The sequence below is a fragment of the Zophobas morio genome, unplaced genomic scaffold (genome assembly GCF_036711695.1).
Source record: "Zophobas morio isolate AGI-343-1 ecotype UQ-CSIRO unplaced genomic scaffold, CSIRO_AGI_Zmor_V1 ptg000018l, whole genome shotgun sequence".
Taxonomy (NCBI): domain Eukaryota; kingdom Metazoa; phylum Arthropoda; class Insecta; order Coleoptera; family Tenebrionidae; genus Zophobas; species Zophobas morio.
In genome coordinates, this window is record NW_026972123.1 from 5,422,946 (window position 1) to 5,446,916 (window position 23,971).

Genomic DNA, 23,971 nt, shown 5'->3' on the forward strand with positions numbered 1-23,971 from the left:
CTCGCCCTGCAAACATTCCGGCTCGCCCGTAAAGGCTAATTTACTAAGCTTGCCACGTAAATAACTATTGTATGAGCACACATTCTGTAAAAAGTTTGGATTTTATATTCAATAGTTGTTTTCAAATCAGTAGCGGACGTTAGATGAGTCACTTGACGACAATATAGTTTTGTTTGATTTAAATACTAATTTAACAAAAAAGTATATGTTTAACCACGAATCAACATTATCTTTCTATTCCTTTATAAATATGCTGTTTACCGTACACAACTTCAGTAACCAAGATGCACTCTTCACTAGTAAACCTTCTAATCTGTAATTTCTTTTTAGAGCTAGTAATAGCGAAAAAATTACTTTCGAAAATGTGACAGTTCAGTGGCGTCTTGACAACAGAGTATCCGAGTCTGTAGTGACATCTGACAATCTTAAAAAAAACCGTTCCTGATGAAAACCAAGAGTGGGGGAAGATCATTGGTAACGTTCCCATTTTGTACGAAAAATCGGTTTTCTGTATACCAAATCTGATCATTCTTGACGTGTCCAACGTGGGTTTGGAAGAAATTAAACCCGGAGCTTTTGGAAATTTACCACTCTTAGAAAAGCTCATTCTAGGTGGCAATAAATTGGCAGAAATCAAAAGCGGTACTTTTGTGGATCTAGATGTAACGTATATAGATTTGTCATCCAACTGTATCTTCCACGAGCCTTCAAGAATTTCAACGCTAATTGAGGAGTTTCTAGAGAACAAGAATGCGTTCCTGGGATAAAGTTACTACGATCGTTTTAGATTTACAGACCGTTGTGGGTTGATTTGGTTTAATAGATAGATACATAGAATTTTTGTTTTATTGTGTGTATTAGGATAATAAATGTTTGGTTTAAAAAAAAATTACAGCAAAATTTCCTTCCAGTTTTGTTGTTGTCATAATAATCGTGAAGGTCAGATGTAATCGACTTAATTTTAATCCACCGCGTTGGAAAAACCAGTACTCAGCTTACATCAACGTGACCTTTCTATTCCTTATAAGAATGCCGTTCAAGGTGAACAACTTCAGTAATCAAGATGCGTTCTTCGCTAGTAAACCTATTACTCTGTATTTGTCTTCTTAATCTCAGTAAAAGTGAAAAACTTACTTTCAAAAATGTGACAGTTCGGTGGCGTCATAATTACAAAAAAGGAGAAACGGTAGCAACATCTGACAGTCTGAAGAAAATAATTCCTGATGACGAACGAGTGTCGGTGGAAATCACTGGAAGCATTCCCATCTTGTACGAAAAATCGGTCTTCGATATACCAAATTTGAAAAGTCTGGACCTCTATGACGTGAGTTTGCAAGAAATCAAACCAGGAGCTTTTGGAAATTTACCACATTTAAAATGGATTAGTCTACGTAAAAATAATTTAACTGAGATTAAAACTAACACTTTTTCCGACCAAAAGATAACTTATTTGGATTTGTCATTCAACTCGATCATCGTTCTACACCGGGGAGCTTTCAAAAATTTCAACGCCAATCTCCTGTTACTTGCTAACAACAAACTCACTGAATTTCCAAGTGGTGTTTTTGAAAATGTCACGATTCGATCCTTAATTCTGGCTGACAATCTTCTGCACACCATCGCGCCAAAAGCACTGTCTACAATTGCGTTGAAGAGATTGACTTTGAGCAATAATATATTCGACGAAATCAATCCGGAAAGTTTTGACATGCAACAATTAGTAGCACTCTTTCTTAATAGCAACTTAGTCAAGCTTCTACGACCTGGTGATTTGAGAAATTTGCCAGAATTGAAGAAACTCTGGCTTGCGGTAAACGATTTGGAAGAAATTCCAGAAGGGGTTTTCAACAATACCAAACTCACTGTTTTGAATCTAAATTTAAACAAAATTGCTAAAATCGCGAGTGAAGCTTTTGATGACATGCCAGCTCTTATTGAATTACACATTGACTCCAATAATCTAACCCAGTGGGACAATAATTGGCTGAAAGGGGCGAAATCATTGGTTCAAATTTCGGTCAGTGAAAATCAGATAGCGGAGATACCAGACGAAGCATTCAAAAATTACCCTCGTATGATGACAATTGACCTTCACGGAAGTTACATCAGGAACATTTCAGTTAAAGGCTTTGATAATTTAGATTACGTGGATCATTTAGATTTGACTTATAACGAGATTGATAATTGGAGTCCAGATTTGTTGGGTAATGTTAGTATTGGCAGGTTGGATCTCACTGGAAATAAGTTACAGTGTGTTGAAGGAGATTTGAAGACAATTTTCAGAAATGTTGAGTATACAATTTTGCGAGAAAATCCTTGGAATGAAGATTGTGTTAAGAAGATTGAGGAATTTGTAAACAACAGTAAACAGTATGTACCGGAAGATGATGATTAAACTGGATTCTAATCTTGTAAATAAATAACATTGGTTTAATACATTTGCAACTAGAAGAATTGTTGTTTTTCTCACGTGTTTTGACTTGTTGATAAAAATATACAATAGTATGAATGTGAAAAAATGTCAAAACGAAACCTATAAACATTTGCTCTTTTCCAAGTCTTACAAATATGAAAATATGTAGTTCCTAATTAAATTAATAAAATTAATTCAGGCATCCATTAATTTTTTTGAGTCACCCTGTATAAACAAATACAAAAAATCTGAATGGAATGCTAAATAACAAGAGGAGGAAATAATCTAGCGGACCCCAAATGTTTTGTTTTTGAACTAGTTGGAAAGATATTTTTAAGTAGTTAAAAAGAATCTCTTAATCTTTTATGCCTAGATTTGAAGTAGTTTGAAAGAATCTGGGGCACCATTTTTGTTTTTATTTTGAAGTAGTTGGAAAGAATCTCGAGGACCCGTTATGTTTTGTTTTTTAAATAGTTTGAAAGCATTTTGGGGAAATCTGTTGTTTCTTTTTTGAACGACATAGTTTGAAGTGACTCGGAGAACCTTTTTGTCCTGATTTTGAAATAGTTTAAAAGAATATTGGATCCCTTGTTTTTTTAGGAACTCTTGTAACTGGTTTTTGCAGTAATTTGAAAGAACCAGAGGGACCCTTGTTGGTTTGAATGTGGAGTAGATTGAAAGAATCTTGGAGATCCCTTGTCTTAATTTTGAAGTTATTTCAAATAATTTTAGGGAGCCTTTTGTCTTCTTTTTTGAACTACGTAATTTCAAAGAATATCTGGGATTCTTGTGTTTGGTTTTTGAAGTAGTTTAAAAGAATCTAGGGGACTCCATTTGTTTTGATTTTGAAGTAGTTGGAAAGATTATTTGGAACCAGTTTTCTTTATTTTTTTTTAAGTATTTTGGGGAAATCTTTTATTTCTTCTTTGAACTTCGTTGTTTGAAGGAATCTCGGGGATTTCTTGTGCCTAGTTTTGAAGTAATTTGAAAGAATCTCGGGAACTCCTTGTGTTTTGTTTTTTTAGTATGTACATAGTTTGAAAGAATTTTGGGAAAATCTTTTGTTTCCATTTTAAACTACATAGTTTGAAAGGATTCGGAGAACCTTTTTGTTCTGATTTTGAATTAGTTTAAAAGAATCTTGGATCCGTTGTCTTTTTTAGGACTTCTTATAACTGACTTTTGAAGTAATTTGAAAGAATCTGGAGGAACTTTTGTGGTTTGATTCTGAAGGAGTTTGAAAGAGTCTTGGGGATCCCTCGTTTTGTTTGTGAAGTAATTTGAAAGAATTTTAGGAACCCTTTTGGCTTCTTTTTGAAATACATAATTTGAACGAATATCTGTGATTCTTGTGTTTGATTTTTGAAGTAGTTTAAAAGAATCTAGGGGATTCTACTTGTTTTGACTTTGAAATAGTTGGAAAGATTATTTGAACCAGTTTTGTTTATTTTATTTTTTTTGAAGTAGTTTAAACGAATCTCGGAAACCTTCTGTGCCTACTTTTTGAAGTAGTTTGAAAGAATTTGGGAGACCATTTTTGTTTTAAGTAGTTGGAAAAAATTTTGGGGAACTCTTTAGTTTCTTTTTTGAACTTCGTAGTTTGAAAGAATCTCGGGAGCTCCTTGTATTTTGTTTTTTAAGTAGTTTGAAAGAATTTTGGGGAAATTTCTTGTTTCTTTTTTGAACTACATTGTTTGAAGGTATTCGGAGAACCGTTTTGTTCTGATTTTGAAGTAGTTTGAAAGAATCTTGGATCCCTTGTCTTTTTTAGGACCTTTTGTAACTGGTTTTTGAAGTAATTTGAAAGAATCTGGAGGATCTTTTTTGGTTTAATTCGGAAGTAGTTTGAAAGGGTCTAAGGGATCTCTTGTCTCGTTTGTGAAGTAATTTGAAAGAATTTTAGGAACTTTTTTGACTTCTTTTTTGAATTACATTATTTGAAAGGATGTCTGGGATTCGAAGGACTGGGATTTTTGTGTTTGGTTTTTGAAGTAGTTTAAAAGAATGAACAGGACTCCATTTGTTTTGATTTTGACTTAGTTGGAAAGATTATTTGGAACCAGTTTTGTTTATTTTTTTGAAGTAGTTTAAAAGAATCTTGGAAAAGTTTTGTGCCTAGTTTTGAAGTAGTTTGAAAAAATCTTGGATCCCTTGTCTGTTTTAGGACCTCTTGTAACTGGTTTTTGAAGTAATTTGAAAGAATCTGGGGGATCTTTTTTGGTTTAATTCTGAAGTAGTTTGAAAGAGTCTTGGGGACCCTTCTCTTATTTGTGAAGTAATTTGAAAGAATTTTAGGGACTTTTTTGACTTCTTTTTTGAATTACATAATTTGAAAGAATATCTGGGATTCGAAGGACTGGGATTTTTGTGTTTGGTTTTAGAAGTAGTTTAAAAGAATCTAGGGGACTCCATTTGTTTTGATTTTGAATTAGTTGGAAAGATTATTTGGAACCACTTTTGTTTATTTTTTTGAAGTAGTTTAAAAGAATCTCGGAAAAATTTTGTGCCTAGTTTTTCAAGTAGTTTGAAAGAATCCTGGATCACTTGTCTATTTTAGGACCTCTTGTAACTGGTTTTTGAAGTAATTTGAAAAAATCTGGGGGATTTTTTTTGGTTTAATTCTGAAGTAGTTTGAAAGAGTCTAGGGGATCTCTTGTCTCGTTTGTGAAGCAATTTGAAAGAATTTTAGGGACTTTTTTGACTTCTTTTTTGAATTACATAATTTGAAAGAATGTCTGGGATTCGAAGGACTGGGATTTTTGTGTTTGGTTTTTGAAGTCGTTTAAAAGAATCAAGAGGACTCCATTTGTTTTGATTTTGAATTAGTTGGAAAGATTATTTGGAACCAGTTTTGTTTATTTTTTTGAAGTAGTTTAAAAGAATCTCGGAAACCTTTTGTGTCTAGTTTTTCAAGTAGTTTGAAAGAATCTTGGATCCCTTGTCTATTTTAGGACCTCTTGTAACTGGTTTTTGAAGTAATTTGAAAGAATCTGGGGGATTTTTTTTTTTGGTTTAATTCTGAAGTAGTTTGAAAGAGTCTTGGGGATCCCTTGTCTTGTTTGTGAAGTAATTTGAAAGAATTCTAAGGACATTTTTGACTTCTTTCTTGAATTACATAATTTGAAAGAATGTCTGGGATTCGAAGGACTGGGATTTTTGTGTTTGGTTTTTGAAGTAGTTTAAAAGAATCTCGGAAACCTTTTGTGCCTAGTTTTTCAAGTAGTTTGAAAGAATCTTGGATCCCTTGTCTGTTTTAGGACCTCTTGTAACTAGTTTTTGAAGTAATTTGAAAGAATCTGGGGGAACTTTTTTGTTTTGGTTCTGATTCTAAAGTAGTTCGAAAGAATCTCGAGGAACTCTTTGTATGAAGTTTTGGAAGTGGTTTGAAAAAATTTCCGTTACAATTTTTGTTTTGTTTTTGAAGTAGTTAGAAAGAATCTCAGGGACCTCATATGTTTTGATTTTGAAGTAGTTTGAAAAAATTTAGAGCACCCTCCTCTTGTTCTTGAAGTGATTAAAAATAATCTCGAGGACTTCATGTTTCTAAACAGTGGAGAAGGTCACATGAGTGATTGGCTGAACTACCACGCCACTTTTCCTTCATTTAAATATTAATTAAATGAAAATGCATTTTTACACGTATGTGTCACATGTAATCAGACTAAATTTAATCAAACTTGTTGGAAAAACCAATACAACACTTCAGTGTAAGTAGCTACATCAACATTACATTTCTATTCATTTATAAATGATGTTTAACGTAAACAAGTTCAGTCATCAACATGCGTTATTCACTAGTAAACCTACTAGTCTGTATTTTTCTTCTTAAAGTTAGTAAGAGTGAAAAAATTTCTTTCGAAAATGTGACAGTTCAGTGGCGCCACCATGGCAAAAACAAAATAGAAGAAAAGGTAGCAACTTCCGACACTCTTAGGAAAATAATCCCTGATGAAGGAGAAGTGTCTGTGACTATCCACGGTAGCGTTCCCATCTTGTACGAAAAATCAGTTTTCGGTATACCAAATTTGCACAGTCTGGACCTCCACGACGTAGGTTTGGAAGAAATCAAACCCGGTGCCTTTGGAAATTTACCACTTTTCAAAGGGGTTAGTCTACGCGGAAATAATTTGACAGAAATTAAAACTGGAACTTTTGTCGATCTAAATATAGTTTATTTAGATTTGTCATTGAACTCAATCACCTTTCTACAACCAGGAGCCTTCAAAAATTTCCACGTTGTTATCGTGATACTTAATCATAACAAACTCACTGAAATTCCAAATGGTCTTTTTGAAGATGTTACTCTTGGAACGTTAATTTTGGCTCATAATTATCTTCATACCATCGCACCAAAAGCACTGTCGACAATTGCGTTGAGCTTATTGACTTTGTACGATAATAAATTTGAGAAAATCGATCCGGAAAGTTTTGACATGCAACAGTTAACATCACTCTATTTGGGTGCTAACTCAATCAAACTTCTGCGACCTGGTGATTTGAGGAACTTACCACAATTGAAGGAACTCAATCTTGTGGAAAACGAGTTGAAAGAAGTTCGAGAAGGTGTTTTCAACAATACGAAACTCAGTCGTTTGGAACTATCCTCAAACAAGATTGCCAAAATTGCGAGTGCTGCTTTTGACGACATGCCAGAGCTCCATCTGTTGAACATTAACTCCAATAGTGTAACTCAATGGGATAATAATTGGCTGAGTGGGGCAAAATCAGTTGATCAAATTTTTGTCAATGATAATTTGATAACTGAGATTCCAGACCAAGCGTTCAAGGATTATCCTCGTGTCAAAGGTATTCGTCTTCAGAGGAATAAAATTAGGAAGATTTCAGCTAAAGCATTTGATAAGTTAGAGCACGTTGGTTATTTAGATTTGTCCTTTAATGAGATTGATAATTGGAGTCCACATTTGCTGGGGAATGTTAGAATTGGGACTTTAGATCTCACTGGAAATAAATTAGAGTGTGTTGAAGGAGATTTGAAGATAATTTTTAGAAATGTTAAAGAGCCAAAATTGCTAGATAATCCTTGGAATGAAGAGTGTGTTAAGAAGATTGAAGATTTTGTGGATAATTAGTAAACATGTTGATTATTCTATTATAAATTTGTAACATTGTTTATATCTAGTTTTTGGTTAAATACACATGCAATTAACGTTATCATGAAGGTAATTTAATAAAAATATCCAAGAAATTAATGTGTGTCATCCATGTGACGAACTTAATTTTAATGAAACTGTTGGAAAAACCAATGCAACACTTCGGTCATTCCTCTTACGTTAATATTACCTACCTATTAACGTATAAATATCACGTTTAAAGTAAACAAGTTGAGTAATCAAGATGCGTTCTTTACTACTAAACCTACTAGTCTGCATTTTTCGTTTTAAAGTTAGTCACAGTGAAAAAAATACTTTCGTTAATGTGACAGTTCAGTGGTATTTTTATCCGAACTAGAAACAATAGAACAAGAAACGGTAGCTTCATTTGACAATGTTAAGAAAATAATCCCTGACGAGGAACCAGTGTCTGTGACCATCCACGGTAGCCTTCCCATCTTGTACGAAAAATCGATTTTCGAAGTACCAAATCTGGTCAGTCTTGACCTGTTTAACGTGAGTTTGGAAGATATTAAACCCGGAGCTTTTGAAAACTTACCACTCTTAGAAAAGCTCATTCTAAGTGGCAATAAATTGACAGAAATCAAAACCAATACTCTTGTGGATCTAAATGTAACATATATAGATTTGTCATCCAACTCAATCATCCTCCTACAACCACGAGCCTTCAAGAATTTCAACGATAGTTACCTACTACTTGACAACAACAAACTCACAGAATTTCCAAGTGGTGTTTTTGACAATGTTACTCTCGGCAACTTAAGCTTGACTAATAATCGTCTTCACACCATCGCACCAAAAGCTTTGTCAACAGTTAGATTGAGAATATTGAATCTGCCTGGTAACAAACTTGAAGAAATCAATCCAGAAGTTTTTGACCTGCAAGACTTAACAACACTTAATTTGGATTCCAACTCAGTCAAGCTTCTCCGACCCGGTGATTTGAGGAACTTACCAGAATTGGACGAACTCAGTCTTGTCGAAAATCAACTGAAAGAAATTCCAGAAGGGGTTTTCAATAACACCAAACTAAACGATTTGAATCTAGACGCAAACAAGATTGCTAAAATTGCGAGTGGAGCTTTTGATGACATGAAGGATCTTGTTTCGTTGCGGATTGACTTTAATAATCTAACCCAATGGGATAATAATTGGCTGGGTGGAGAGTCAAGAGATCGTTTTATTTCAATCTGTTTCAATCAGGTTACTGAGATTCCAGACGACGCGTTAAAGAATATTCCGAACGCGTTTGCTATTCATCTTCAGGGGAATAAAATTAGGAAGATTTCACCTAAAGCTTTTCGTCAGTTAGAGGACGTTATTGATTTTGATTTGGCCAATAATGAGATTGATAGATGGGATCTGGATTTTCTGGGTAATACTAGTCTGGATATTTTGAATCTGAGGGGAAATAAGTTAGAGTGTGTCGAAGGTGATTTGCAGACAGTTTTTAGAAATGTTGGAATTATAAAATTGATGGATAATCCTTGGAATGAAGAGTGTACTAAGAAGATTGAGGAGTTTCTAGAGAACAAGAATGCGTTCCTGGGATAAAGTTACTACGATCGTTTTAGATCTATAGACCGTTGTGGGTTGATTTGGTTTAATAGATACATAGAATTTTTGTTTTATTGTGTGTATTAGGATAATAAATGTTTGGTTTAAAAAAAAAATACAGCAAAAATTCCTTCCAGTTTTGTAGTTTTCAAAACAGTCGTGAAGGTCAGGTGTGATCGACTTAATTTTAATCCACCGCGTTGGAAAAACCAGTACTCAGCTTACATCAACGTGACCTTTCTATTCCTTATAAGAATGCCGTTCAAGGTGAACAACTTCAGTAATCAAGATGCGTTCCTCGCTAGTAAACCTATTACTCTGTATTTGTCTTCTTAATCTCAGTAAAAGTGAAAAACTTACTTTCAAAAATGTGACAGTTCGGTGGCGTCATAATTACAAAAAAGGAGAAACGGTAGCAACATCTGACAGTCTGAAGAAAATAATTCCTGATGACGAACGAGTGTCGGTGGAAATCACTGGAAGCATTCCCATCTTGTACGAAAAATCGGTTTTCGATATACCAAATTTGGACAGTCTAGACCTCTATGACGTGAGTTTGCAAGAAATCAAACCAGGAGCTTTTGGAAATTTACCACACTTAAAATGGCTTAGTCTACGTAAAAATAATTTAACTGAGATTAAAACTAACACTTTTTCCGACCAAAAGATAATTTATTTGGATTTGTCATTCAACTCGATCATCGTTCTACACCCGGGAGCTTTCAAAAATTTCAACGCCAATCTCCTGATACTTGCTAACAACAACCTCACTGAATTTCCAAGTGGTGTTTTTGAAAATGTCACGATTCGAACCTTAATTCTGGCTGACAATCTTCTGCACACCATCGCGCCAAAAGCACTGTCTACAATTGCGTTGAACAGATTGACTTTGAGCAATAATATGTTCGACGAAATCAATCCGGAAAGTTTTGACATGCAACAATTAGTAGCACTCTTTTTTAGTGGCAACTTAGTCAAGCTTCTGCGACCTGGTGATTTGAGAAATTTGCCAGAATTGAAGGAACTCGGGCTTGCGGGAAACGATTTGGAAGAAATTCCAGAAGGGATTTTCAATAATACCAAACTCACTGTTTTGAATCTAAATTCAAACAAAATTGCTAAAATCGCGAGTGAAGCTTTTGATGACATGCCAGCGCTTGAAATGTTATCCATTAACTCCAATTATATAACCGAATGGGACAATAATTGGCTGAAAGGGGCGAAATCATTGGTTCAAATTTCGGTCAGTGAAAATCAGATAGCGGAGATACCAGACGAAGCATTCAAAAATTACCCTCGTATGATGACAATTGATCTTCATGGAAGTTACATTAGGAACATTTCAGTTAAAGCCTTTGATAATTTAGATTACGTGGATCATTTAGATTTGACTTATAACGAGATTGATAATTGGAGTCCAGATTTGTTGAGTAATGTTAGTATTGGCAGGTTGGATCTCACTGGAAATAAGTTACAGTGTGTTGAAGGAGATTTGAAGACAATTTTCAGAAATGTTGAGTATACAATTTTGCGAGAAAATCCTTGGAATGAAGATTGTGTTAAGAAGATTGAGGAATTTGTAAACAACAGTAAACAGTATATACTGGAGGAGGATGATTAAACTGGATTCTAATCTTCTAAATAAATAACATTATTTTAATATACATGCATCTAGAAGAATTGTTGTTTTTCTCATCTGTTTTGACTTGTTGATGAAAATATATAATAGTATGAATGTGAAAAAATGTCAAAACGAAAGTCTTACAAATATGAAAATATGAGATGACGTAATCAATTTTTTGGGATTGATAAAGAGATACATTTTAATAAACTTTCTCAAAATTTTCTGCTGACGTAATCAATTTTTTGGAGGAAAGAATCTAGCGGACCCCATTTGTTTTGATTTTGAAATAGTTGGAAAAATATTTTGAAGTAGTTTGAAAGAATCTTTTGCACCATTTTTGTTTTTATTTTGAAGTAGTCTGAAAATATTTGGGCAAATCTTCTGTTCCTTTTTTGAAAGTGACTCGGGGAACCTTTTTGTTCGGATTTTGAAGTAGTTTGAAAAAATCTTGGGTCCCTTATCTTTTTTAGCACCTCTTGTAACTGATTTTTGAAGTAATTTGAAAGAACCTGGGGGACCTTTTTTGATTTGATTGTGAAGTTGTTTGAAAGAATTTTAGGGATCCCTTGTCTTATTTTTAAAGTAATTTAAAAGAATTTTAGGGACTTTTTGACTTCTTTTTTAAATTACATAATTTGAAAGAATGTCTGGGATTCGAAGGACTGGGATTTTTATGTTTGGTTTTTGAAGTAGTTTAAAAGAATCCAGGGGACTCCATTTGTTTTGATTTTGAAATCGTTGGAAAGATTATTTGGAACCAGTTTTGTTTATTTTTTTGAACTAGTTTAAAAGAATCTCGAAATCCTTTTGTGTCTAGTTTTTGAAGTAGTTTGAAAGAATTTGGGAGACCATTTTTGTTTCAAGTAGTTGGATAGAATCTCGGGAACCCTTTGTGTTTTGCTACTGAAGTAGTTTGAAAGAATTTTGGGGAAATCTTTTATTTCTTTTGTGAACTTCGTTGTTTGAAGAAATCTCGTAGACTTCTTGTGCTTAGTTTTGACGTAATTTGAAAGAATCTCGGGAACCTCTTGCATTTTGTTTCTTTAGTATGTACATAGTTTGAAAGAATTTCGGGAAAATCTCTTGTTTTTTTTTTTAAACTACATAGTTTGATAGGGTTCGGAGAACCTTTTTGTTCTGATTTTAAAGTAGCTTAAAAGAATCTTGGATCCGTTGTTTTTTTAGTATGTACATAGTTTGAAAGAATTTCGGGAAAATCTCTTGTTTTTTTTTTCAACTACATAGTTTGAAAGGGTTCGGAGAACCTTTTTGTTCTGATCTTAAAGTAGCTTAAAAGAATCTTGGATCCGTTGTTTTTTTAGGACTTCTTATAACTGATTTTTGAAGAAATTTGAAAGAATCTGGGGGACCTTTTGTGGTTTGATTCTGAAGGAGTTTGAAGGAGTCTTGGGGATCCCTCGTCTTGTTTGTGAAGTAATTTGAAAGAATTTTAGGGACTTTTTTGACTTCTGTGCCTACTTTTTGAAGTAGTTTGAAAGAATTTGGGAGACCATTTTTGTTTTAAGTAGTTGGAAAAAATCTCGGGAATCCCCTGTGTTTTCCTGTTGAAGTAGTTGGAAAGAATTTTGGGGAACTCTTTAGTTTCTTTTTTGAACTTCGTAGTTTGAAAGAATTTCGGGAGCTCCTTGTATTTTGTTTTTTAAGTAGTTTGAAAGAATTCTGGGGAAATTTCTTGTTTCTTTTTAAACTACTAAGAATCTTGGATCCCTTGTCTTTTTTAGGACCTTTTGTAACTTGTTTGTGAAGTAATTTGAAAGAATTTTAGGGATTCTTTTGGCTCCTTTTTGAACTACGTAATTTGAAAGAATTTCTGGGATTCTTTTGTTTACTGTTTGAAGTAGTTTAAAAGAATCTAGGGGACTTCATTTGTTTCGATTTTGACTTAATTGGAAAGATTATTTGGAACCAGTTTTGTTTATTTTTTTGAAGTAGTTTAAAAGAATCTCGGAAAAGTTTTGTGCCTAGTTTTTGAAGTAGTTTGAAAAAATCTTGGATCCCTTGTCTGTTTTAGGAGCTCTTGTAACTGGTTTTTGAAGTAATGTGAAAGAATCTGGGGGATCTTTTCTGGTTTAATTCTGAGGTAGTTTGAAAGAGTCTTGGGGATCTCTTGTCTCATTTGTGAAGTAATTTGAAAGAATTTTAGTGACTTTTTTGACTTCTTTTTTGAATTACATAATTTGAAAAAATGTCTAGGATTCTAAGGACTGGGATTTTTGAGTTTTGTTTTTAAATTAGTTTAAAAGAATCAAGGGGACATTTGTTTTGATTTTGAATTAGTTGGAAAGATTAATTGGAACCAGTTTTGTTTATTTTTTTGAAGTAGTTTAAAAGAATCTCGGAAACCTTTTGTGCCTAGTTTTTCAAGTAGTTTGAAAGAATCTTGGATCCCTTGCCTCTCTTAGGACCTCTTGTAACTAGTTTTTGAAGTAATTTGAAAGAATCTGGGGGACCTTTTTTGTTTTGGTTCTGATTCTAAAGTAGTTCGAAAGAATCTCGAGGAACTCTTTATATGAAGTTTTGGAAGTGGTTTGAAAAAATTTCCGTTACAATTTTGGTTTTGTTTTTGAAGTAGTTTGAAAGAATCTCAGAGACCTCATATGTTTTGATTTTGAAGTAGTTTGAAAAAATTTCGAGCACCCTCCTCTTGTTCTTGAAGTGATTAAAAATAATCTGGAGGACTTCATGTTTCTAAACAGTAGAGAAGGTCACATGAGTGATTGATTGAACTACCACGCAACTTTTCCTTCATTTAAATATTAATTAAATGAAAATGCATTTTTACACGTATGTGTCACATGTAATCAGACTAAATTTAATCAAACTTGTTGGAAAAACCAATACAACACTTCAGTGTAAGTAGCTACATCAACATTACATTTCTATTCATTTATAAATGATGTTTAACGTAAACAAGTTCAGTCATCAACATGCGTTATTCACTAGTAAACCTACTAGTCTGTATTTTTCTTCTTAAAGTTAGTAAGAGTGAAAAAATTTCTTTCGAAAATGTGACAGTTCAGTGGCGCCATCATGGCAAAAACAAAATAGAAGAAAAGGTAGCAACTTCCGACACTCTTAGGAAAATAATCCCTGATGAAGGAGAAGTGTCTGTGACTATCCATGGTAGCGTTCCCATCTTGTACGAAAAATCAGTTTTCGGTATACCAAATTTGCACAGTCTGGACCTCCACGACGTAGGTTTGGAAGAAATCAAACCCGGTGCCTTTGGAAATTTACCACTTTTCAAAGGGGTTAGTCTACGCGGAAATAATTTGACAGAAATTAAAACTGGAACTTTTGTCGATCTAAATATAGTTTATTTAGATTTGTCATTGAACTCAATCACCTTTCTACAACCAGGAGCCTTCAAAAATTTCAACGCTGTTATCGTGATACTTAATCATAACAAACTCACTGAAATTCCAAATGGTCTTTTTGAAGATGTTACTCTTGGAACGTTAATTTTGGCTCATAATTATCTTCATACCATCGCACCAAAAGCACTGTCGACAATTGCGTTGAGCTTATTGACTTTGTACGATAATAAATTTGAAAAAATCGATCCGGAAAGTTTTGACATGCAACAGTTAACATCACTCTATTTGGGTGCTAACTCAATCAAACTTCTGCGACCTGGTGATTTGAGGAACTTACCACAATTGAAGGAACTAAATCTTGTGGAAAACGAGTTGAAAGAAGTTCTAGAAGGTGTTTTCAACAATATGAAACTCAGTCGTTTGGAACTAGCCTCAAACAAGATTGCCAAAATTGCGAGTAATGCTTTTGACAACATGCCAGAGCTCCATCTGTTGAACATTAACTCCAATAGTGTAACTCAATGGGATAATAATTGGCTGAGTGGGGCAAAATCAGTTGATCAAATTTTTGTCAATGATAATTTGATAATTGAGATTCCAGACCAAGCGTTCAAGAATTATCCTCGTGTGAGAGGTATTCGTCTTCAGAGGAATAAAATTAGGAAGATTTCAGCTAAAGCATTTGATAAGTTAGAATATGTTGGTTATTTAGATTTGTCCTTTAATGAGATTGATAATTGGAGTCCAGATTTGTTGGGTAATGTTAGTATTGGGACTTTGGATCTCACTGGAAATAAGTTAGAGTGTGTTGAAGGAAATTTGAAGACAATTTTCAGAAATGTTAAATATCCAAAATTGCTAGATAATCCTTGGAATGAAGAGTGTGTTAAGAAGATTGAAGATTTTGTAGATAATTAGTAAACATGATGATTAATCGATTATAAATTTGTAACATTGTTTATATGTAGTTTTTGGTTAAATACACATGCAATTAACGTTATCATGAAGGTAATTTAATAAAAATATCCAAGAAATTAATGTGTGTCATCCATGTGACGAACTTAGTTTTAATGAAACTGTTGGAAAAACCAGTGCAATACTTCGGTCATTCCTCTTACGTTAATATTACCTACCTATTTACGTATAAATATCACGTTTAAGGTAAACAACTTGAGTAATCAAGATGCGTTCTTTACTACTAAACCTGCTAGTCTGCATTTTTCGTTTTAAAGTTAGTGACCGTGAAAAAATTACTTTCGTTAATGTGACAGTTCAGTGGTATTTTTATCACGAACTAGAAACAATAGAACAAGAAACGGTAGCTTCATTTGACAATGTTAAGAAAATAATCCCTGACGAGGAACCAGTGTCTGTGACCATCCACGGTAGCATTCCCATCTTGTACGAAAAATCGGTTTTCGAAGTACCCAATTTGATCGCTCTGAACCTCAATGACGTGGGTTTGAAACAAATCAAACCAGGAGCTTTTGAAAATTTGCCACATTTAAAATGGCTTAGTCTAAGCGGAAATAAATTAACAGAAATTAAAAGTGATACTTTTGCCGATCCAAACCTATCTTACCTAGACTTGTCATTCAACTCAATCATCCTTCTACAACCAGGAGCTTTCAAGAATTTCAACGCTGACATCGTGATACTCGACAACAACAAACTCACTGAACTTCCAAGTGGTGTTTTCAAAAATGTCACGCTTGGAATCTTGAGTTTGAACGGCAATTTTCTTCACACCATTGCACCAAAAGCTCTGTCTCCAATTGGACTGACAAGGTTGGATCTGTCGAAGAACGAATTGGAAGAAATCGATCCAGATGTTTTTGACATGCAGAAATTAATATCACTTGATTTGGATGATAATTCAATCAAGCTTCTGCGACCTGGTGATTTGATAAACTTACCAGAGTTGAGTGAGCTCAGGCTTGCTCAAAACGAGTTGAAAGAAATCCCAGACGGTGTTTTCAACAATACCAAGCTCACTTACTTGAATCTAAACGACAACAAAATTGTCAAAATTGCGAGTAAAGCTTTTGATGGCATGTAGGCACTTACTATGTTGAAGATTGACTCCAATAATCTAATTCAGGAGGATGATTGACGTTGATTTAATACATATGTTGTTTTAGTTAAGTACAAATACTATTAGAAATCATCACAAAATTTTGTTATTAAAAACTCACATAAAATATACACACAGCATGCGTTTGTACGGGTTCACATCGAGAATTGAAAATTTATATTACGTAATCTCCATTTACAAAAATTAATAGGTGTAATGTTCATTTACAAAAAAATATGTAATTTATATTTATCAAAAATTACGTAATATCCATTTATTAAAAAATAATAATATTGCGTAATATCCATCTACAAAAATAATATTTCGTAATAATTATTTACAATTGAATAATATTACGTAATATCTATTAACAAAAAAATAATGTCCATCTACAAAGGATAATATTACGTATAATCCATTATTAAAATATTATTAACATTGCATCATGTCCATTTACATATGTATATTTTGCTTTTTTTTTCTAAATATACATAGCCATCTTTTCGCAACAAGAAACTTAAAACATGGTCAAAATGGGGTGGAGCCTAATGTTCCCTTATACAAATTTTCCATTTTAAACGTGTTTTAAATTTCATGTTGTTAAAAGAAGTCTACACATATTAAAACAAAAAACCAAACTGTAAGCCCGCCCACTTAAGGCTCCTCCCTACAGTCATTAAAATCTGCCGAAATACGGGAAAACGCCACTTCCAATATCATCCTTATTATAGCACTTGAAGACTTGTGCGACATATCTACTTGTTCGTGATACAAAAATCTTCATGGAAATAGTTTTTATATTGCATGAAAGGCTTTCGTTTTTTTAATAAAAAATAAAAACAGAAAAACGTATTTTTCTTTTTGAGCCAAAGCTATAACGTATTTTCGCTTAAAAAAATTTGACAGTGTAGATAATATTATTGCTCACCTCGGACTAATAATTATTTTTTCGTTAAACTATTCATTGTTGAGAAAGTATGCAAATGAGGTGACCGTACCTGAAGGTTGTGGAATCGTACAACTATGTAGGAGTATTATATTAATCCAGTTTCAGAATAACAAATAAATAACCCAGTTTGGATTTTTTACAAAACTGCCTAACCTGCTTCAACAGCTATAATTACTGCTGATCCCAAGTGAGACAAATTTCAAAATCATCATGAATCAATAGAATAAACTTATCCAAAGCAAATTATGAAGATTAAATAGTTATTTAGCAAATCAGCAACTTCGTCCTATAATAAAAAAAAGATTTATAATTTACAGACCATTATTTATTTTTATATCATTATATTTATTATATTCTATCTCAGTCAAAAAAATGTATATACTTTTTTAAATTTAGAAGAGGCTATAATATGTATAAAGATATGTAATTAATTCAACAATTCTTTTCTTTTTCAGTGATTGATAATTTTAAAATTTGTTTAAGTTATCTCACATTTGGGATCAGCAGTAATTATAGCTGTTGAAACAAGTTAGGCAGTTTTGTAAAAAATCCAAACTCGGTTATTTATTTGTTATTCTGAAATTGAATTAATATAATACTCCTACATAATTGTACGATTCCACAACCTTCATGTAGAACACACTACGGTCACCTCATTTGCATACTTTCTCAACAAGGGTTTTAAATCTGTCTAATCTCTCAATAGTGGCTAACCCCTATCGTAAATCGTACACTTTCTTGGCTCGTTCTTGACGAAAGAAGATGTTTGGTTGCCTACATTTACAAAAAATGCCCTTTTTAGGTCTTGCTTTAATCAACAATAACTAAAAAATGGATAGTTTAACGAAAAAATAATTATTAGTCCCAGGTGAGCAATAATATTATCTACACTGTCAGATTTTTTTAAGCCAAAATACGTTATAGCTTTGGCTCAAAAAGAAAAATAAGTTTTTCTGTTTTTATTTTTTATTAAAAAAACGAAAGCCTTTAATGCAATATAAAAACTATTTCCATGAAAATTTTCATATTACGAACAAGTAGATATGTCGCACAAGTCTTCAAGTGCTATAGTAAAGATAATATTGGAAGTGGCGTTTTGCCGTATTTCGGCAGATTTTAATGACTGTAAGGAGGAGCCTTAAGGGTCCGTCGGAGGGTATCCGAATACGGGCGTAAACGGACATTTTACCGATTCGTTTTTTAAGCTTATTATTAAACTTGAAGACCAGTTTGAGGTGGCAATTAGTAGAAAATATAATATTCTAATGCGGACCGCGAAGAATTTTTTAAAAAAGGCAATAATTTGCTCCAAATTAATTAAAATAATGAAAGCAAAGAAGTGACTTATCTAGGTCCTCAGTTACATTATACGGATCAGCGTTAGCTCATCTTACACAGAGCTGCATGTTAACAGGCGCACCGCGACGTTTTTTGCGGAAAAATTAATGGTTTATTAATTAACTCAATTAATAAAATCTATCATTTAGGCAACTTGTTATACACTCTTAACACTTTTAAACGCATCGGCCAAACCTTGCAAGTGATTTATGATGGCCCAGCAGGCGGCATAGTGCTTAGTAGACTGGACTCAAACATATAAGGCGTTTATGACTTCACACCAATTTGACTCCCATTAGAATTCAATAGGCCGTCACAACCGGATGTCTTAAACCCTCTCACCGATACCTACCTGCAAAGACCTTTTCTGGTAAAAGCACAGGGTAGGACTGAGTTTTGCATTTACCGACAACTGCGCCTTTCGATTTTTCATTTTAAGTAAAAACAAAGTAACTTTGTACTCATTCATTTTTTATTACGGCAAATTAGTTAGAATTTTGACATACACAACTATTTACTTATTAACTACTACTGCTTATTTATTGATCGAAATATTCACTGTCATCATCACTCGACTCTTCTAAATTAACAATTAACGGTTTTATCAACCGTGCCCTGTACTGGTCTTTTCCTGAATTTATTCTTCAAGAAGGCACTGTGTTTTGTAGCTTCTGCTACAAACCGCATTTCTATTTACAAATATATGTTTTCGGATCATCGGCAAAATTTTTTGCTACAATATTTCGAAAAGTATTTAAAAATAAATTGCTACAAAAATACTAATTAAATGGCCTATCATTATTAATTTTTATTTATTTGTCACTATTTAGTGTAAGACAATAATTTTTTAAAATTTTATTTATCTATGTATTTTTTTTTTTTTTTAATTAAACTTGATAAACCTGTTTTTATATTTTGTAAATAAATTTAGTTGTGTTATTACACTTCTTTTCAATTTTTGGAGGATATGCAACTGCATATATTAATAAAGCTACAGCATATTTGCATAAATTTCATGCATAGTACATGATCATATTTCTCAAAATTTTGCTGCATACTTTTCGCTCTCTAGTTATGTATCATTTTTAATATAACAGCAATATGAATGTACCCTCTGGATTTGAAACAAAGGACCGTGACATCGTCAAGATTATTTGATTTATCAAAAAACTTAGTGGACCAGTTTTCTACGATTGCGATCGTACTTATTAAAGATTTTATGTTTTTTGCTTTCATTATCTTAATAATATTTTCAAATGTGCAGAATAATGATTAAATAATTAAGGTACGGAAGAAACGTTAAAAACAAAATTACTCTTAGTCCGGTCCTTCGCGTCTCGGCTGTCCCTGGCACGTGGCATGGTTTACATTTACTAAGCTTTATGAAGGGTCGGCTGTAAACTACTTTAAACGCCAAAGCCATAAACGCCTTATAGGTTTGAGGAAACTATACTACCCTCATTAAAGGATTTAGGAGTTGTTATTGCCCCTATTGCTTGCAAATGGCTTGAAGGAACACAACAGAATGTATTTATTTTTACTGCGTAGAAAAAATATCTACGTATTTTCATATTTCAATCTTAAAGTGTGATGAACTGAAGACTGATGACTGGTGAAATAGGCATAATAAGTATTAATAGACGCAATGATGTGAAGTGAAAGTCACATATAAAAAGAGATTTAATAATACAGTCCACACATTCGGAAAAAATTGGTCTAAAGAGTTTAGACAGTACTTCCCTCGCTGTCGGAAACTTGACGACTGCATGCCTATTGTGTTTTTTTTTCTCATTACATTTTTGTAGTGGGAATTTAAAAAAAAATTGCGATGACGTCATCAACATTTTTGCAAGGACACGTATATCAGTTGGGATAGATGTAGTGTAATACTAAGAATAAAATTATTGTATTCCCAAATTTTCGGGAAAATGAATTGGCTCGTTTTGAATATTGATTTGTTATAATCAATAAAATAACGAAACAATTTACTCACGTATACGGCGCCGGTGTGTAATATCTAGAGAGCGGATTTCTGTCGGGCTAGGCAAGGCCAAACTCGGTACGGCTCGTACGGGATGCGAATTCATTGCGGTTGCGGACTTCACTTCGTTTATTTGAGATTAGAATAACGCTGTTTCGTTGCACTCTGCTGTTAATTCCCGTTCTCATTTACTTAGCCGTTTGATTAATAAATCGTTAATTATATTTATGGAATTAGTACTGATTAAATTCAGTGATTATCTATCACCCGCTACTGAGTCCCGGCGATCCAGCGCGTCCCCACCTATAATCGTGACGTAGCCCTACAGAAATCCGTTGTCTAGTAATATGAGAGGCAACTGAAAATCGTTTATGTATAAACATTCTTAATTTAAGATGACAAGCGTAACAGCATACGTGAGAGTCAAACAGAGAAACTGTAAACAAAACGACCATCGGTTTTATTGCTTCGACTTCCGCTTATTATATAAAACATTGGGTTTTATTTTAATTCTTGACGGTGAAATTCACAATTGGTTGATTATAAACATGTCTATTCCACATTCGCGGTACCAAGTGAGCGCATAAAACAAATGCAGGTATATAATGTTAAAGTCGATGTAAATAAGCGTGCTACCCTTATGTTTCAACCGAGTTTTTCCTTTAACAAATTTTGTGTCTACCAAATTGGGTTGGTCCAATGTAATACTAATAATAAGTGTTGCCTTTAATTTAATCAATAAAATAAATTGATTTCATTAATTTTTTTGAACCACCTCTTAAGAAAATCTAAAAAATATGGATGGAATGATAAATCACAAGTACAAACTCATCATATTTTTTGCATTTTAGATAAGATTTATTCAGCAAAATTTAAGGGTGACGTCATCCATTTTTTTAGGAGGGATGAACAAATACTATTTGAACAAAAGTTTACCATGCTTATAATAACTTTAAAATATCTCCAAGATTTCAAAGCATTCGGTTTTGTAATTCCTGCTTAAATCGATAAAATAAATTCACGCATTCATTAATTTTTTTGAGTCACCCTGCATATGCAAATCCAAAAATATGAATGGAATGATATCTCACAAGTACAGACTCATCATATTTTGTACATTTTAGATTCGATTTATTCGGCAAACTTTTGAGCTGACGTCATGAGTTTTTTGTAGAAGATAACCAAATATATTTTGACTAAAAATTTACTATGCTCTTTATAACCTTAAATCATCTGCAAGATTTCAAAGCATTCGGTTTTGTAGTTCCTGATTAAATCAATAAAATAAATTTACGCATTCATTAATTTTTTTGAGTCACCCTGTATATGCAAATGCAAAAAAAATCAATGGAGTGATAAATCAGAAGTACTAACTCATCATATTTTGTACAGTTTAGATAGGATATATTCGACAAACTTTCGAGCTGACGTCATCAATTTTTTGGAGGGGATAAGCAAATGTATTTTGACTAAACAGTTATTATGCTCTTTACAACCCTAAAACATCTACAAGATTTCAAAGCATGCGGTTTTGTAGTTCCCGAATAACTCAATAAAATATATTTACGCATTCATTAATTTTTTTGAGTCACCCTGTATGTGCAAATCCAAAAAATATGAATGGAGTGATAAATTACAAGTACAGACTCATCATATTTTTACAGTTTAGATAAGATTTATTCGGCAAACTTTCGAGCTGACGTCATCAATTTTTGGAGGGGATAAGCAAATATATTTTGACTAAACATTTATTATACTCTTTATAACCTTAAAACATCTGCAAGATTTCAAAGCATTCGGTTTTGTAGTTTCTGAGTAAATCAGTAAAATAAATTTACGCATTCATTAATTTTTTTGAGTCAGCCTGTATATGCAAATCCAAAAAATATTAATGGAGTGATAGATCACAAGTACAGACTCATCATATTTTGTACATTTTAGATATGATTTATTCCACAAACTTTTGAGCTGACGTCATCAAGTTTTTGGAGGGGATAAGCAAATATTTTTTGACTAAAGATTTATGATGCCCTTTATAACCTTAAAACATCTGCAACATTTCAAAGCATTCTGGTTAGCAAATTAAAAGTTAAATTTCAAAATGTTGTTTTATAATTTTGATTTTTTTTCCAAAAATCTGGACGTTTCGGGTGAAAAGTCGATTCGGAGTTGTAAACTACATGTGTGGGACTATGTTATTTTATACAATTGAAAACCCATTTACTATGTACAATTTTGAAGTGACGTCATCGCATTAGTGGTGGGGATGATTAGACAAATTTTGGTTAGCGTTTTACCATCTACATGATATTCTTAATATAAGTACAAAATTTCACAACAATCGGTCGAGTACTTTCGGAGATTATCTGTCTAATAAAAGTCCGGGACGGCAGACGGACAGACGGACGGACAGACGGACGGACAGACGGACGGACAGACGGACCGACAGACGGACGGACAGACGGACGGACAGACGGACGGACAGACGGACGGACAGACGGACGGACAGACGGACGGACAGACGGACGGACAGACGGACAGACAGACGGAAATGGGAGACCTATTTCTTCGTCTTCTAGGGGTCATGAAAGATCGAGAAAACGTAAAAGTAGAGAGTCGGCCGACGGACTCGATTACAATACTTCCTTTGCTTACGCTCGGGAAGTAAAAACGTTCGGGCAGGTCTAATTTTTTTATCGAAGACATTTCTGACATAATTTCAACATTTTTGAATATATGACGTGAGACTATTGACGTGATATATTTTTTCCTTTTTACTTCCCGAGCGTAAGCAAAGGAAGTATTGTAATCGAGTTCGTCGGCCGACTCTAGACTTTTACGTTTTCTCGATCTTTCATGACCCCTAGAAGACGAAGACATAGGTCTCCCATTCCGTCTGTCTGTCCGTCCGTCTGTCCGTCTGTCCGTCTGTCCGTCTGTCCGTCTGTCCGTCTGTCCGTCTGTTAGTCTGTCCGTCTGTCTGCCGTCCCGGATTTTTATTAGACAGATAATCTCCGAAAGTACTGGACCGATTGTTGTGAAATTTTGTACTTATATTAGGAATATCATGTAGATGGTAAAACGCTAACCAAAATTTGTCTAATCATCCCCACCACTAATGCGATGACGTCACTTTAAAATTGTACATAGTAAATGGGTCTTAAATTGTATAAAATAAAATAGTCCTACACATGTGGTTTACGAGCCCGAATTGAGTTTTTACCCGAAACGTCTACATTTTTGGAAAAAAAATCAAAATTATAAAACAACATTTTGCAATTTAATTTTGAATCTGCTAACCCGAATGTTTTGAAATGTTGCAGATGTTTTAAGGCTCTAAAGAGCATCATAAATCTTTAGTCAAAGTATATTTGGTTATCCCCTCCAAAAACTTGATGACGTCAGCTCAAAAGTTTGCCGAATAAATCCTATCTAAAATGTACAAAATATGATGCGTCAGTACTTGTGATATATCACTCCATTCAGATTTTTTGGATTTGCATATACAGGGTGACTCAAAAAAATTAATGAATGCGCAAAATTTATTTTACTGATTTACTCAGGA

At 33.4% G+C, this 23,971-nt stretch overlaps 5 protein-coding genes across 5 annotated transcripts; all 5 read left to right on the forward strand.

Annotated features, from left to right (window-relative positions):
- Nucleotides 1–1,029: 1,029 nt before the first annotated feature.
- On the forward strand, nt 1,030–2,395 carry LOC135130979 (leucine-rich repeat-containing protein 15-like). The gene is made up of 2 exons (XM_064058472.1): nt 1,030–1,078; nt 1,152–2,395. Exons 1-2 carry the CDS (start codon nt 1,030–1,032, stop codon nt 2,393–2,395), a joined length of 1,293 nt encoding a protein of 430 aa, XP_063914542.1.
- A 3,769-nt stretch (nt 2,396–6,164) lies between these two features.
- On the forward strand, nt 6,165–9,099 carry LOC135130980 (protein artichoke-like). Its single transcript, XM_064058473.1, has 3 exons — nt 6,165–6,222; nt 6,284–7,502; nt 7,857–9,099. The coding sequence occupies exons 1-3, from the start codon at nt 6,165–6,167 to the stop codon at nt 9,097–9,099; spliced, it is 2,520 nt and encodes an 839-aa protein (XP_063914543.1).
- A 292-nt stretch (nt 9,100–9,391) lies between these two features.
- LOC135130982 (leucine-rich repeat-containing G-protein coupled receptor 5A-like) lies at nt 9,392–10,782 on the forward strand. Its single transcript, XM_064058474.1, has one exon. The coding sequence runs from the start codon at nt 9,392–9,394 to the stop codon at nt 10,721–10,723; it is 1,332 nt and encodes a 443-aa protein (XP_063914544.1). The 3' UTR covers nt 10,724–10,782.
- A 2,892-nt stretch (nt 10,783–13,674) lies between these two features.
- Nucleotides 13,675–14,982, forward strand: LOC135130983 (leucine-rich repeat-containing G-protein coupled receptor 4-like). Its single transcript, XM_064058475.1, has one exon. The coding sequence runs from the start codon at nt 13,675–13,677 to the stop codon at nt 14,980–14,982; it is 1,308 nt and encodes a 435-aa protein (XP_063914545.1).
- Nucleotides 14,983–15,247: 265 nt separating this feature from the next.
- Nucleotides 15,248–16,123, forward strand: LOC135130984 (leucine-rich repeat and immunoglobulin-like domain-containing nogo receptor-interacting protein 3). The gene has a single exon (XM_064058476.1). It carries the CDS (start codon nt 15,248–15,250, stop codon nt 16,121–16,123), a length of 876 nt encoding a protein of 291 aa, XP_063914546.1.
- Nucleotides 16,124–23,971: the final 7,848 nt, after the last annotated feature.